The 17812-nt window shown below is 36.4% G+C and overlaps 1 protein-coding gene across 1 annotated transcript in view; it reads left to right on the top strand.

Annotated features, from left to right (window-relative positions):
* Window positions 1-17566, top strand: part of LOC121378513 (guanine nucleotide-binding protein G(o) subunit alpha-like) — a 47783-nt gene extending 30217 nt beyond the window's left edge. Inside the window, exons 2-9 of the mRNA XM_041506718.1 lie at window positions 2712-2803; window positions 5651-5743; window positions 10109-10269; window positions 12040-12168; window positions 12985-13114; window positions 13647-13718; window positions 14624-14711; window positions 16448-17566. Coding sequence (XP_041362652.1) covers window positions 2712-2803; window positions 5651-5743; window positions 10109-10269; window positions 12040-12168; window positions 12985-13114; window positions 13647-13718; window positions 14624-14711; window positions 16448-16638 — 956 coding nt within the window. The 3' untranslated portion in view covers window positions 16639-17566. The remainder of the gene's footprint in view (window positions 1-2711; window positions 2804-5650; window positions 5744-10108; window positions 10270-12039; window positions 12169-12984; window positions 13115-13646; window positions 13719-14623; window positions 14712-16447) is intronic.
* Window positions 17567-17812: the final 246 nt, after the last annotated feature.

Raw genomic sequence — 17812 nt, 5'->3', positions numbered from 1 at the left:
CCAAAGCAGGTTTGACTGTATAACCCCCCCCCCCCCTCCCACAATGTGTCAATTGGCAGGATTTGAACCTAACGCACCACTTCGCACTACTTTGCACCACGTCGCATGACATTTGACAGTCTGTGTCACAGTCTGTTTATACACCTATGGTGTGTGGGTCAGAGAAACCCATTAACCCAGACGACTCTAGGGACAAGCTTGAATAAACGGGATTAAGCAGTAACAAATATATGTAAATTACTGCTAGTACAGTAGTTCGTGCTGTTTATTACCGAGGGGTAAATTTATAACGGTTAAATTCTTGCTATTTTGGTAGCTTGCATTATATAATCGAAAATGCCAGAGGTAAAGCACTAACTTGATGCATGGTTGGTTTAAAATCACTCCCTGTCGGTGGGCCCATTGGGCTGTTTCTCGTTCCAGCTAGTGCACCATGATTGACATATCAAAGTCTGTGGTATGTGATATCCTGTTTATGTGATGGTGCATATAAAAGATCTCTTGCTGCTGATCGAAAAGAGTAGCCCATGAAGTGGTGACAGCGGGTTTCCTCTCTCAATATCTCTGTGGTCCTTAACCATATGTCTGATGCCATATAACCGTAAATAAAATGTGTTGAGTGCGTTGTTAAATAAAACATTTCCTTCTTCCTTCAGTATAATGGAAAGGAAAGGAATGTTTGTTTAATATAACTAAACCACATTTTAAAACTATGGCAGTTGCCTAACATACCAATAGGTATTTTGAGTATATGAAAGGAAATCCACTGCTGCTACATGGGTTACTCCTACTGAGAAAGCTAGCAAGGGTTCTTTTATATGCATTGAGTCAATAGACAGGAGAGAATACACCAGAGCCTTTGATATACATTTCATTTCATTTCAACTTATTTCCGTGCTTATATCCAATTAAGGTTCAAGCACACTGGGTTAGCTGTTAATTGTTAGTGGTTAGTGAGAGAGAAGAGGGTGTAGTGGCCTTACACCTACCGGTACCCATTGAGTCATTAAAACTTGCTCTGGTTGGGAGCCGGTACCAGGCTGCGAACCCTGTTCCTATCAGCCTTATATCTGATGGCTTAATCATGACACCACTGAGGCCTGTTTTGATATACCAGTTGTGGGACACTGTTGGAATGAGAAAACCCCACTGGGTCCATCAAGTAAGATTGATGCTATGACCCACGACAGCTTTAGGATGCACCAAAGGGTGCATGTGCCCAAAATAAGTACATGTATATGCCTATTATAAGCAAACCCAAATTAAGTACAAACATGCTAACCTCAAAATATTTCACCTTAAAATCAATAGAATGTATAGGGCTGAGATTTAGCTTAGTCGGTTGAGTGTTTGCCTGAGGTGGTTGCATTGCAGGATCGAATCGCCTTGGTGGATCGATTCAGCTGAAAACTAAATTTCTCATTTCAACCAGTGCACCATGACTGGTCAAAGGCCATGGTATGTGTTTTCCTGTCTGTGAGAAAGTGCATATAAAAGATTCTTTGCTGCTAATGGAAAAATGTAGCGGGTATCCTCTGATGATGAGTCCGAATTACCAAATGTTTGACATCCAATAGCCAATGATTAATCAATCAATGTCCTCTAAACAAAAGAAAATTTCAATAGAATGCTAATCTGTAATTAGATTAAAATAACTTTAAATGCATTCCTGAATATGTACGACTCTTCACCAGCTATTATTAACATCACTGCACTAAAAAGACCTTAGTGTTCTTGGAACAAACAAAAAACATGTTGTGCCTAAGTTAGTGAGATCTAAAGCTCTGCATGACATCTCAGGTAACCATCTACAATGGAGTTACAGATGGGGGATTATGACTCTGCTTCCCCTATAAACTTTGCTTGCTGAACCCCTACCACATCACAAGCAAATTTTCACTACTTTTTAAAAATATATTTTATTGGGGAGCATGACTCGACACCCCCCCCCCCCCCTTTAAACTTCACTCACCATAATCAAAACCCCCTGCTAAAATTCCTGCACATGCATGCTTGAACTTGTTTTCAATTTTGCCAGGAAATACAACATTTTGTGTGTTCAAAACAAATAACTATTTGCTGGATGCATGATCATACATTACTTATTTTGTTGTATGTACATGTACATACAAATATACAAATATTTTAAAACAATATAGATATACAGAGGGTTCGTAGCGGTCTTTAAATTCCTTCAAAGTCTTTGAAAAACTTTAAAGTCTTTAAATTCTCACAAATCATAGCCAAAGAAATGATTATATCTTTTACAGCTGCATGCACTTGATATTTTCTAGTTACAAGGTTTAATCTGTCATGATGCATGTAAAAAATTCAATTTTTTGCCATGGACAGCAAAGTAAATGAACTGATTTGGTATTTTTGTCGCATTCTATTGTTTTCGACCACTGTGTAAAAGTCTCTGAAAATGGCAGGCAAAAGTCTTTTAAAGTCTTTGAATTTGTTTGGTCTTTAAGGCTGTGAACCCGGTATACAGTAGAATCTTGTTGGATCGCACTTAAAAGGGTCGATCACACCGCAATGCTCGAACCCAAAACGAAGTGCCAAGTTACACTTACACTATGTTGACCGAATGGTTAGGTCTAACTACCTGTTGGGTCAGACACTTTCTTTAGGACTGACGGGGTTCGAGCCAACGGGATTCAACTGTATTTGTCTATATCATTAAGAAATATCTTCTTCTTTTTTTACAGGCACTGCCGAAGGAGGAAAGAGCACTTTGGTCAAACAGATGAAGATAATCCATAACGATGGATTTTCACAAGACGAGCTCTTTTCATTTAGGGTATGCTTATATTAAATTAATAAATAAATCTACAATTAAATTTTCTTTCATTCAGCTTACACAACTGTGAAATGGAAAGAATAAAATATTCTGACATTTTCCTGTGAATAAGCCATATATCTTTCATCAAATGGCTTTTTTTTCTTTTGTTAATACAGAATTGTTTTGGTGTGTAAGGGTGACTTGCGGTCATCTGAACCTGTCATAACATGTCTGTAATCAAATACTGGACCTTAATTTACATATAGCAGAATCTATTCATAACTTTTTTGAATTGTCAAAAAAGCTTCACGTTTTTATTTCTTATTTATCCTATATCACATTGTCACTTGCAAGTTTGACTGCTGTACTGTGGGCAGTAGGCGAAAATCACTGATGTAAAGTTAATCTTAGGAAATCAGGTATATTTATGTACGTGGGTATGTGTATGCATGGACAAGTATACTAATTCCATGGTCTTTTAGACTTGTTTTTATGACGGAGTGCAAATTATGTAATTGTTTTTAATTCTCTGAAGAATATGTTAATTGATATATAGTTTATCATATAATATCTTACGTTTTCAGTGCAATGATATTTTTAAGATCACATATTTTAAGAATTTGATAACTTTGCAAATTAGATGTAAATTAATTGAGGTCACGGCACTAGGTTTATTGACATTTAAGCAAACGTACTTGTGCGACACTCCATAATTGACGTATGCATTCATAGTCATTGAATAAAAACATTTCAATGGCATTTTGACACTGAAAGCTGTCCAGCGTTAAGAAAAGAAAAGAAAAAAGGTAAATCCTAGTTTGTTTTGATGTAAGGACACCCAAAATGACGTCATTCGAGTTTGACGTCATTTCCATTCAAAAATATACCGTGCCACATATTCTTGTCATTTGAATATCTAATAATGGCAGACTGGAATTAAAGTTGCGTGTACAGTTTACAAAAACACGTTGTATTAAGCTTGAGATTAGGGGAGACCAGGGCACAGTGGATCGGAAATCTTCTGTTTAATATTATTTCTATGTTAAAGTCGGCATGCTTAATGTTGATGGTGGAAATGATAGAAGAACTTCACCTCTATAAAACATGTTTACTTATAACCTGCCAATTGCCACCATTTTTTGCTGAATGGAAATTTAAAAAAAAAAAACATTTGATTCACTGTGGGCAGGTACCGGGGCAGAGTGAACCACTGAACGGGGCACAGTAAATCAAATGTTAAAAAAGACTCTATATTCCAATTTAATATTCACAAACATTGTATTTATTCTTAAAAATGAAAATTTGACAAATACCAAAATAACTGTGCTTAAAGATGTTGTTGATAACAAAGATAGCAAAATTAGGCACGTGTGGCAATAGTTGCCTATGCCTTCTAAGTGTAGGGAAAAGGAAATAAAATTATAATAACTGAATTTAAAATAGTCCTAAAAAACCTGTTACAGTTAAACCTAGTGTTCAAGGTTATAAACAGTGAACAAGTACAAAGGTAACATAGTATGTGCATGTCTTGCAAAACATTTTAAACTGAACTGCATCTGTGGGTCGGGCAATATTCAAAACAGGTCAATGAATCCCCTGGCTGAAGATGTTAACTGGTGTTAACCTAGCGCAGTACATCTGAGTAAGAGGTGAGGTCCACTGGAAATACCATTTGGCGTGCGACACGAGCTGTGCCACCTTGTTGGTTGGGAGCAGGCAACTTCCCTACAACATCTTCGAACGAAACATCTGATAGGTCTTCTACATTTGGTTTCTCACGTCTCAAGAACTTCACTTCAAAGATTGCCTCATCAGTAGCTTCAATACGGTTTTGGACCTGCCCTATAAAGTTTTGAAAATTTTCTGGGGCACAGTGAATCACTTGTCAAAATGAGCCACTGTACCCTGATTCACTGTACCCCAAATGCACTTAATGCCCTCTTGTGGCATTGTTTTAAAAATGGCTGCCTGCAGCAGACAGAACACATGGTTATTAACTGCATGAAACAGCCCTCTAATTACAAACAAGTGCTTGGTTACTTATTACTGGATGATCTATACTAAATGACAAAAACAATAGAGCATGCAAATTTTACTTTAGGTAGTGAAAAACATACTTTACCTTGTAATTGTTCTGCAGTGAAATCTGGTCTTGAATCATGCACTAATTCAGTTGGGGATTGCCTAGAGGTATAAACTGATGACATCATCTTGTTATTACAAAGTATCAATTTCTCTAAAAATAGACAGATTCACTGTGCCCCTTGATCCACTGTGCCCCGGTCTCCCCTATATGATAAAGAGATTATTACCCTCGTGTATTTCGGTATCGTCAATATCATATATTAGGAATACAGCGATATATTTCCGGTGATAACCTATATATATTATAAATTGTATGTAACAAAGTATGTGTGGAGAGACATTAATATTAGCCAATGACCTGTTTGCCAATCCATTTCTTTTGTGAAATAAATATTGTTTAAACCAAATATTGTTTTAGCCAATAATTATAAACATCACATTGTTATTGAAAAAGAGTTTGAATAAACTCATGTTTCTGCTTTATAATCTTCCAACTTTTGTTATATTTGAAATCAAATTCCCAGTCTATAGTAACAACAAATGTCTACTTTAATTTTTAACTTAGTTTTGCTATTGCCATATATGCATAACTTTGAATACATGTAGTTCCAATGTTCCTTTCTGTTACTTAATAGTTAAATGATACTGGAAATCCAGTCTGTTATGCTCATTTGCATATATGAAACACATAGAGAGACGATGAGACCAAATTTGTTTTACAATTGGCAGATGCTAAATATACTTTGTTTTGTACAAGATATGTTTTTATTTTGTTTTCAGACTGCAGTCCTTGACAACCTAGTCAGTTCGATGAAGTTTGTGCTAACCGGCATGGGACTTCTACGAATAAACCTTGACCACATTGAAAACAGGGTCAGTATATGTGGTTACTAATAAATATTTAGTTTCATATTGTTCTTTCTTCATTGAATTTAAATGTATCATTTCCCTGTAAAACCTGAATCTGAAAATAACTAAAATCTGTGCAATGCAATGTTATTTTAAAATAGCATTGTCTAACACATAGTATATACCTGGGTTTTTTAAGGTCAGGTATTTAATAATTGTACAATAGCTGATGTATTTTTCATTCTGGAGTGTCGTTAAACATCTATTCTATTAAGTGTTGTACATGTATGTAAATTCGGCCTTATATTTTCAACTAAAATTCTACAAATAATCAACAAAAAACCCAACATAAATTTCTAATAATAATAATAATAATTTAAGTTTTTTCCTGGAGTTGCTTGCATATCAAAATTGAGTCTTTGTTAGACCAAGCTAGGTAACAATTGTTACAATCATATTAATACAAATTAGGACTAGTTCAGAATTAAATGTCTAAAAGTTTAAAGTTTGTTTTTGTTTAATGACACCACTAGAGCACATTGATTAATTAATCATCGGCTATTGGATGTCAAACGTTTGGTAATTCTGACACGTAGTCATCAGAGAAAACCCGCTACATTTTTCCCAATGCAACAAGGGATCTTTTATATGCACCATCTCACAGATAGGATAGCACATACATGGCCTTTGATATACCAGTAGTGGTGCACTGTCTGGAACGAGAAATAGCCCAATGGGCCCACCAATGGGGACTGATCCCAAACCGACTGCACATCAAGCAAGCGCTTTACCACTGGTCTACGTCACCTCCCAGCCCCAGTTTAGAGGAGTTTCATTGTATATAATCACTATCAATTTCTTATTGATTGTTTCTGTTTAGACTTTTCTTACCGACATGGGGCAGGATTTACATGTAGCTCAGCCGGTTGAGTACTTGCCTGAGGTGCTTGCGTCACAGGATCAAACCACCTTGGTGGATCCATTTAACTGATTGTTTTTTTCTTGTTCCAACCACTGCACCACAACTGGTCAAAGGCTGTGGTATCTGCTTTCCTGTCTGTTGGAAAGTGCATATAAAAGATCCCATGCTACTAATGGAAAAATGTAGTGGGTTTCCTCTCTAAGACTGTCAGACAGAGTTACCAAATGTTTGACATCCAATAGCCAATGATTAATCAATATGCTCTAGTGGTGTCGTTAAACAAAACAAACTTTAACTTTTTCTTACTAACCATTCTACTGTTTCTGTCGAGGCTTTTCTTACCAACCGTTCTACTGTTTCTGTTGAGGCTTTTCTTACTGACCATTCTACTGTTTCTGTTGAGGCTTTTCTTACCAACCGTTCTACTGTTTCTGTCGAGGCTTTTCTTACCGACCGTTCTACTGTTTCTGTCTAGGCTTTTCTTACCGACCGTTCTACTGTTTCTGTCGAGGCTTTTCTTACCGACCGTTCTACTGTTTCTGTTGAGACTTTACCAACTGTTCTACTGTTTCTGTCGAGGCTTTTCTTACCAACCGTTCTACTGTTTCTGTCGAGGCTTTTCTTACCAACCGTTCTACTGTTTCTGTCGAGGCTTTTCTTACCGACCGTTCTACTGTTTCTGTCGAGGCTTACTGACCATTCTACTGTTTCTGTTGAGGCTTTTCTTACCAACTGTTCTACTGTTTCTGTCAAGGCTTTTCTTACTGACCATTCTACTGTCCCAAACAAAAATTGCAAGCTTAATAAATAGCTGGTAACAACCTTGCAGCAAGGTAGTAGCTACCGCGTTTCGAGCTAGTATTTGGAACCTTTTTACAACCTTGCCGCAAGCTTTCGACGAGCTTCTTGCAAGCTTGCGACAAGCTTCTTGCAAGCTTGCGACGAGCTTCTTGCAACCTTGCCACAAGCTTGTTGCATGCTTGCGACGAGCTTCCTGCAAGCTTATTCAGTTTAAGCTAGTATTTGGAACCTTTTTACAACCTTGCCGCAAGCTTGCGATGAGCTTCCCGCAAGCTTATTCAGTTTAAGCTAGTATTTGGAACCTTTTTACAACCTTGCTGCAAGCTTGCTATGAGCTTCCCGCATGCCTGCGACGAGCTACCCGCACGCTTGCGACGAGCTTCCTGCAAGCTTGCGATGATCTACCTACAAGCTTGCATCAGTGGCAGCCATCTTGCATCTTGTATAATTCTTTAAAAAACACAACAATGGTTTTAAAGTGAAAAACATGAACAGTTAAAACAAAAAAATAGGTGCTACATGTTGTCAGATACTTAGGCTACAAAATTAGTTTACCTGTCTGATAGACATGTTCTATTTATGTGGGATAGTCTTGACTAAACTAATATGCTAAAAAGCTCCTGGTCCTATATTCTTCTTCTTCTTCTTGTTTTAGGTTATGTTCCTCCACTATCTGGAGATCCACACTGTGGTGTAAAGTCATTTCTTTGTTTCTTCTTGTTTTCTTTTTTCTCCTGTTCCACCAAGCAGGATTCAACCAAACTTTGTCCAAATGATCCTCTTATAGACCTGACCAAGAGTTGTTATTTTTCAGGCCAATAAAAATTCCAAGATGGCCGCCCTGGCCTCTGAATAACTGAGACATTTTTAACTTTTACTGAAGTTCCACCATGCAAATTTAAACCATATGTATTCCTAATGATCCTCTCATGGCCCTGACCAAGTTTGTTATTTTTCGGGCAGATTTAAAATAAAGATAGCTGCCCTGCATGGCCTCTGATTGACAGAGACATATTTTTGCTTCTTTTCAAGGTCCACCAGGCAGGTTTCAATCAAACTTAGTCCAAATGATTCTCTCATGACTTACTAAATGTTGTTATTTTTGTGGCTGATTCAAAATCCAAGATGGCCACCCTGGCCTCTGATTGGCTCAGACATTTTCAACATCTTCTCAAATTCCACCAGGCTAATTTCAACCAAATCAGCCCATGTCATCCTCTCATGGCCATGCATATGTTATTATTTTTGGGGCCAATTGAAAATCCAATTATTACAAGATGATTCTGTTTTAACCATATTGTATTATCATTCGTATGTATTAATATTAATTTTGTTTTAATTATTATTGTAAATACTATCTAAATCTGTAACATGTATGTTTGGTTGTTTAGCCACTGTTCCCACTGAATTTGATAAACCATATGAGAAGTTATGAATTAAAAAAACAAAACAATGAAAATGATTTGGACGTAGCTTTTTCTCCACAAGTGTAGACATGCTTTCACAGTTGAAGATATACATGCAGCAAGCTAGCTTACAAAAATGAAAACATGCTTGAGGGAAGCTTGCACAGTTGAAGATATGCATGCAGCAAGCTTGCAAAATGAAAACATGCTTGCGGGAAGCTTGCACAGTTGAAGATATGCTTACAGCAAGCTAGCAAAAATGAAAACATGCTTGCGGGAAGCTTGCACAGTTGAAGATATGCATGCAGCAAGCTTGCGCATGCTTTCACAAATGAAAACATGCATGCAGCAAGCTTGCAGAAATACTGACTACCTTACGTGAGCTAAATGTTAGCTTGCAAATAGCTTGCATTGCTTGTACTACCTTGTAACAACCTTGTAACTACCTTGCAACAACCTAGCCACAAGCATGTATTTTTGTTCGCGCGTTTCTGTCGAGACTTTCTTACTGACCATTCTACTGTTTCTGTCGAGGCTTTTTTTACTGACCATTCTACTGTTTCTGTCGAGGCTTTTCTTACTGACCATTCTACTGTTTCTGTAGAGGCTTTTCTTACCGACCATTCTTCTGTTTCTGTTGAGACTTTTCTTACCAACTGTTCTACTGTTTCTGTCGAGGCTTTTCTTACCAACTGTTCTACTGTTTCTGTCGAGGCTTTTCTTACCGACCGTTCTACTGTTTCTGTTGAGGCTTACTGACCATTCTACTGTTTCTGTTGAGGCTTTTCTTACCAACTGTTCTACTGTTTCTGTCGAGGCTTTTCTTACTGACCATTCTACTGTTTCTGTCGAGGCTTTTCTTACTGACCATTCTACTGTTTCTGTCGAGGCTTTTCTTACCGACTGTTCTACTGTTTCTGTCGAGGCTTTTCTTACCAACCGTTCTACTGTTTCTGTCGAGGCTTTTCTTACTGACTGTTCTACTGTTTCTGTCGAGGCTTTTCTTACTGACCATTCTACTGTTTCTGTCGAGGCTTTTCTTAATGACCATTCTACTGTTTCTGTCGAGGCTTTTCTTACCAACCGTTCTACTGTTTCTGTCGAGGTTTTTCTTACCAACCGTTCTACTGTTTCTGTCGAGGCTTTTCTTACCAACCGTTCTACCATTTCTGTTGAGGCTTTTCTTACTGACTGTTCTACTGTTTCTGTTGAGGCTTTTCTTACTGATTGTTATATTGTTTTACTGTTTTTTTTGTCCAGGCTTATGCTCAAGTGGTGCTGTCCAGTGTGTGTTGTTACAACAAGTCAGGCTGTATGTCAGCACACATGTACACCGCTCTGTCTTCTCTGTGGCGGGACCGAGGCGTTCGCTACGCCGTCTTCAAGGGATACGAGTACGAGCTCAATGATTCAGCGATATAGTGAGTTTTAGTTGATATATGTATACGGGCTCAATGATTCGGCGATATAGTGAGTTTTAGTTGATATATGTATACGAGCTCAATTATTTGGCTATATAGTGAGTTTTAGTTGATATATGTATACGAGCTCAGTGATTCAGCAATATACTCATATAGTGAGTTTTAGTTGATATATGTATACGAGCTCAATTATTTGGCTATATAGTGAGTTTTAGTTGATATATGTATAGGAACTCGATGATTTAGCGATATAGTGAGTTTTAGTTGATATATGTATACGAACTCGATGTTTCAGCGATATAGTGAGTTTTAATTGATATATGTATACGAACTCAATGATTCAGCGATATAGTGAGTTTTAGTTGATATATGTATACGAGCTCAATGATTCAGCGATATAGTGAGTTTTAGTTGATATATGTATACGAGCTCAATGATTCAGCTATATAGTGAGTTTTAGTTGATATATGTATACGAGCTCAATGATTCAGCGATATATGAGTTTTAGTTGATATATGTATACGAGCTCAATGATTCAGCGATATAGTGAGTTTTAGTTGATATATGTATACGAGCTCAATGATTCAGCTATATAGTGAGTTTTAGTTGATATTGCCAACCATTTAATTACTGTAAATCAGGTATTTAATTAATATTGATTAAAATTGACAATTCTATAATATACTCTTCAAAAAAAGTAGGGGAACCTGAAATATTTATTTTAATATCAACTATTAGACATCCTAGTAAAGAACATCTGTTTATCAACACACCGAAACACATTCCACAGTTTGCACGTGCATCACGCAGTTGCCCCGTACATGTGCGTGGGGTGTCATTCTTGATTTTGACCATTTCCAGGAAGGTCGATTAATCACTGTGGAACATTATTTCTGTCAATCTTTTTCATTCTGTTGATCATACAGTTGTTATTGTTTTGTTTTTAGTCATTTTTATTTTTTGAATTTGCGATTTACTGATTAAAAAATGTCAACTTTCAAATTTCACTTCTGACGCCAATCATCCTTCAAGATCTTTGGTGGTCATAAAACCTACTGTAATACTGAACTACTGGTTGCAATGTTTGCCCAATTAATTCACTTTATCACATAACCATTCCCCACAACTAATATACTTTATAATTTTGGCAATTGTAAATTCTTATTAGAGTTCCCCTACTTTTTTTGAAGAGTATATATGTATTTTATTATTCTAATTATAAGCTCAATGATTTAGCAATATAGTAAGTTTTAATTAATATTGCCAAACATTTAATTACTTCTGTAATATATCTATTTTATTATACCAATTACAAGCTCAACAGTTTGGCAATATACCAGCAGTGGTTTTTAAATTGCCCACAGTTATCTCCCCTTACCAGAGGTATTATATGCATGGACAAGCATGGCTGGGAGGATAAACATTTTTTTTTTATCATAGTTGTGTGAAAAAGTTATTTAAAATATGTTTCGCTAATAGTAAATACACATAATGTGTGATTCTGTTAAAAACTTTTGAGTGAAAATGATCATAATATTCTATACAAACTGTTTAATTGTTTTAAAGTTGTTTGACACCCAATAGCCAATGTATTTATCGTGCTGGGGTTTTCATTAAACATTCATTCATTCATTCATTCATTCATTCATTCATTCATTCATTCATTGTTTTAAAGTTTTTCTTATTGGTGTGTAAAGTCTTAACTTTCCATAGTTCTGACCACTCAAGTTTCATTAAGAATGTTTCATTTATTTATTGTTTTCCTTTCAGTTACTTTGAAAATATGGACCGCATATGTTCTCCGAAATACATCCCGACACCAAAAGATGTTCTGAGAGCTCGTGTTCGGACGACGGGTGTCATAGAGACCTGTTTCAAGGTCTCAGACGTCTTGATACGGTTAGTTATTCACATTTTAAAGGCACTGACTATATTTTATTAGGGAGTTTAAATATTAATTTTGATTGTTACAGCTTTTTAATTTTTAAATAGAACGTTACTTATGACATCCTTCTTAAATGATTAATCAAAGGTGTTTTTGGTCGTCATGGTGTTTGTAATGGCTCCATGGTGAGATTTATGTCAAAGAAAAAACAAGATACCTTGGGAATTAGGATCAGTAATATTAATATTTTGTTATATGTTAAAAGTATTCTGTGTTTGAAACCTTTGATGACGGGGCAGGATGTAGCCCAGTAGTAAAGCGTTTGCTTGATGCGTGGTCAGTCTAGGATCCATCCCCATCGGTGGACCCATTGGACTATTTCCCATTCCAGCCAGTGTACTATTCTGTCTGTGGGATGGTGCATATAAAAGATCCCTTGCTGCTAATTGAAAAGAGTAGCCCATGAAGTGGCGACAGTGGGTTTCCTCTCTCAGTATCTGTGTGGTCCTTAACCATATATCCGATGCCATATAACCGTAAATAAAATGTGTTGAGTGTATCGTTAAATAAAAACATTTTCATTTCCATTTCCTTTGATGACATGGCAGCACATACCATGACCTTTGATATACCAGTTGTGGTGCACTGGCTGGAACGATCCAACGGGGATCAATCCTAGACCAACCATGCATCAAGTGAGTTCTTTACCACTGAATGACATGCCATCTCAAGTCATTAAAGGTTGAGACGCAAACTTCTCAGTTTAATTTGTTTCAAATGATCATATCATCAAATGTACATGTAATTTTAATGGATTTGTTTTGTTTCAGAATGTTTGATGTTGGAGGTCAAAGGTCAGAGCGCAGGAAGTGGATCCAGTGTTTTGACGATGTCCGTGTGATACTTTTTGTTGTTGCTCTTAGCTCTTATGATCTCTTTTTGTACGAGGACAATAGATTTGTAAGTACATGTACATGTAGTTTTTAATATTTAAAAATCTCAACAGATATGTGTTTTTGGAAGTATCAGTGCCTTGAAAAGTAAATCACATTAATGCATACACTGTTTTGTGAATAGTTAAAAATAAATTGAAGTAACGTTTATGATGGCCATCAATTTCAGATGAAATTTAATTAAATATACAACAAAACCCTTCTAAACTGGACATCCATTGCACCAGGTAAAAAAATTTTAAGGGGTATCTGGTTTAGTGAGGTTCTGTTCTATACTGATATTTCAAAATGAACCTTGAAAAACGTACAGTTATGAGGGTATTCCAGTTTACAGAGGGTCCAGTTTTGTGAGGTTTTACTGTACATGTATTATTTACTTGAGCAAAATGGATTGATTCTTTTCTTCTACAATTATTATTGTTAACTTAAACAATGATTCTGCTATAATTTTTGTTTTAAAATGATGCTGAAATGAAACTAGATTGTTTTTTTTTAAATAATACATAGTTTAAACACTCTTTTTCATTTTTATTTTACAGAACAGACTGGCAGAAAGTCTAACTCTTTTTCGACAGATCTGCAACAACCGTTTCTTTGTGAATACAACTATGGTAAGTTTGTGTTGTATACAAGATAAGCAACATATGATATCATGTTGGAATATACAGGGCATTTGTGGTAAAATATGAACCTTCAAAAGCCACAAATAAATTTTCATTTTTAAAGTGGATCTCATAGGGTGTTAAAAATAAATTCCCATATGTCCTGAAGTTAAAAATAATGTGTAGGAACAAATGCTGTTTATATGTAACTGTACTGTATGTGTACTATTTTAATATCTATATATAACACACAATGTTTACTTATACATGCAACTTGCTACAACCACTGCTGTTTCATATTGTATTACACTAATATTATTTTTTCTCGGTGGTGTCGTGGCAGGCCATCGGTCTACAGGCTGGTAGGTACTGGGTTCGGATCCCAGTCAAGGCATGGGATTTATAATCCAGATACCGACTCCAAACCCTGAGTGAGTGCTCCGCAAGGCTCATTGGGTAGGTGTAAACCACTTGCACCGACCAGTGATCCATAACTGGTTCAACAAAGGCCATGGTTTGTGCTATCCTGCCTGTGGGAAGCGCAAATAAAAGATCCCTTGCTGCCAATCGGAAGAGTAGCCCATGTAGTGGCGACAGCGGGTTTCCTCTCAAAATCTGTGTGGTCCTGAACCATATGTCTGACGCCATATAACCGTAAATAAAATGTGTTGAGTGCGTCGTTAAATAAAACACTTCTTTCTTTCTTTCTAATATTATTTTGTTCTAATGTTATAATTAAAAAGTTAAGGTGCATTTTATATACAACAAAAATGTATATATTTATGTATTTAGGGTTTTAAATATTTGTACATGGACAGGAAACGATTATAGGTTGAAGTTGAAAATAATACACCAAATACAATATTTTATTGTAGATATATATATAATTGAATGATTATTTCTTTTATCTTCAGATTCTGTTTCTTAATAAGCTGGATTTATTTCAAGACAAAATTTTACACTCTGAAAGACATCTCAAGAGGTTCTTTGCGGATTTTCCAGGTATTTTATTTACATATTGTTCATACATACATAAAACTACACTTCTAGATTTAACAGGGTGCACGTTTGTATTTGAACATGCATTACTGATTCTCATCCCCTTGAAGGGGTGGGATGTAGCTCCAGTGACATAGGAAGGTGCCAAAAATTGAAGGGGAGGGGCTCACATATATAAATATAGATATAAATATATGTAAACCATCTCCGCTGCTACTGGATCAAGAAAAAGGGGGCCATATATATCCCCCCCCTTGCCCCCACACTTCCTATGCCTATGAGCACAGTGGTAGAACACTAAACTGAGTTATCCCCCTTGATGGACCCATTGGGATTTTTTTCATTCAGCCTGTGCCCAACAACTGGGATATCAAAGATCATGGTATTTGCTGTCCTGTATGTGGGAAACATGTAAGTGAAGGAGTAGCCTATATAGCAACAGCAGAATTCCTCTGTGCTACTGAAGACAGAGTTGAAATGTTTTTGGGGTATTAAGCCCATATTCCTTTCCTTTTCTATCAAGTGTTATCTGATCTTGTGCTATATGTTTCTGGTGGCTAATAAAAATAAGAGGAAAAAAGATATAAAATAATTTTAAATTAAAGTGTTCGACAAATGTTTGAGAAAGACACTAGCCCTCACAGAAGCTTAGGCTAATTTACTATATGTATTAAGGTAATACTGTTGATAATTTCCACTACCTTGTAGCCCAGACCAAACATTCACTAGCCAGCAATGAGAGCTAGTTTATCTGTCGAACCCTGAAATTAACATAATTTATATAAATGAAGGAAGGAAGGAAATGTTTTATTTAATGATGCACGCAACACATTTTATTTATGGTTATATGGCGTCGGACATATGGTTAAGGACCATACACAGATATTGAAAGAGGAAACCCGCTGTCACCACTTCATAGGTTACTTTTTTCGCACAGGATAGTACATACCATGGCCTTTGTTAGACCAGTTGTGGAGCACTGGCTGAAACTTTTATAAATGAGTGAATGTGTGAGTGAGTGAATGAGTGAATGAATAACATCTCAGCACAAAGAAAAACTAAATTGACTTTTGGGTGTCAAACAAAGATATGCACAAAAAATTAAATATTTAGTTTTTATTTAACAATTAGTTAAAAAGTATCATTCATGAAGTCTAATGACTTCCAACTAGGTGAAAAGTATCATTCATGAAGTCTAATGACTTCCAACTAGGTGAAAAGTATCATTCATGAAGTCTAATGACTTCCAACTAGGAGAGAAGTATCATTCATGAAGTCTAATGACTTTCATGAAGTCTAATGACTCTCAACTAGTTAAGAAGTATCAAGTCTAATGATTTTCAACTAGTTAAAGGCATATTGTCACAGACCACTGATCTATTTAATGGTTTAACAAAGTATTACCTGAACAACAATAATTTGATTTGTCCCTAAATGTACTTTATTCAACCATCTTCATAACCACTATACTCCATTTATTAATGACATTTTGTAAAAATAATTGAATTATGGCAATGGTCCATAATTCAAAAACTAAAATTGCCGAGAGGGATGACATGGATTTCACTCCATCATGGTTCAGTTAAGGTGATGCGATAGCTAGATTTGGTTTCCAACAATAAATGTAATTTTTATTTATTGTCCATTTTTAGAAAAATAAGGTCCTTAAATCTGTGACAGTATGCCTTTAAGAAGTATCACTCATGAAGTCTAATGACTTTTCTTTGTATGTCACACAGGTGCAGAGAGAGATGTAGATTCTGCTGCTCGCTACATCCAGCACTTGTTCATGATGCAGAACAACAACCCGTCTAAAGTTATCTACCCTCACTTCACCACGGCAACGGACACCAGCAACATCCAGGTGGTCTTCCAGGTTGTCATGGACTCCATACTTAGAGACAATATCAAGGCTGTGTCCATTTTGTAGCATCAGCTTACTGGTGGCAGCCAGGTCTCCGGTGCTGCAATCTAGGTGGTGGTGGTGGTGGAGAACATGTATTTCTTCCACCATGGTACAAACCTATGCACAAGCAGATGGAGAAAATATCCTGCCACTGGATGAATTAAGTTTTGGTGCATACTCTGTTCAGAATGAAGTCATCTGGGCCTATGCTTATAAAAAAAACTTTTAGAGTCCAGACTCAATCTCTAACGACGTCACTCACATACAATTTGTATGGCGTTGTCATGGCATTAGTATTTAAGACTCTATTAGAGTCTTGAGTCCAGACTATAAAAGTTTTATAAGCACCAGGCCTGGGTCCTGTTTTACGAAGCGATCTTGGAGCTAATTTCACCTTAAATGTATAATTACCTTATGTTCTTAAGGCCCCAGTATATGAAGCAATTTTAATGCTAAAATCACCTTAAATGAATAACTACTTAATATGCACTTTAGGCTTCATTTTATGAAGCGATCTTAACGTTAAAACACCTAAAATGCACAACTACCTTATGCATTTAAGGCTCAATTTTATGAGGTGATCTTAGCACTAAAATCACCTTAAATGCATAACTACTTAATATGCACTTAAGGCTCCATTTTATGAGGTGATCTTAACACTAAAATAACCTTCAGTTCTTAACTACCTTATGTACATGTAGTTAAGGTGAATTTAGCACCAAGATTGCTTTGTAAAATGGGACCCTGGACTTCAGCTTTCTCTGAAAAATGTTCCTTGATGAAAAGGTCACAGAATCTCTTGACTTTTCAAGACCATTAAGAGTTGTCCAGATGTTTTGTCCAGAGTGATTTGTATCTTTGCTAATCACCTGAAACTTAGTGCTCATGTTATGTCTGACAGAATCTGTTAAATTCAGTCCTTTATCAGATGGTGGAAGTAATTGAACATTGGGACAGGGGATGGTGGTAGGGAAGTAGGGGGGGGGGGGGGGGGGTGGGGGAGGTTGGCTGATAAAGACATTGCTGACAGACCTGAAGATTCTACAACAATCAAAGATCTGTGTATTTGATGACTCATAGTGAGTGTGCTATTGTACAATAAAGTTTCAGATCATTTGACAAGAACAGATGGGAAAGATGAGACCTCAATAGTTGCTGTGTAAATGCTACAATTGAAGATCTGTGTATTTGATGACTT

The sequence above is a fragment of the Gigantopelta aegis genome, chromosome 8, assembly GCF_016097555.1.
Source record: "Gigantopelta aegis isolate Gae_Host chromosome 8, Gae_host_genome, whole genome shotgun sequence".
Lineage (NCBI taxonomy): Eukaryota > Metazoa > Mollusca > Gastropoda > Neomphalida > Peltospiridae > Gigantopelta > Gigantopelta aegis.
This window is presented reverse-complemented; position numbering and strand designations above follow the sequence as displayed.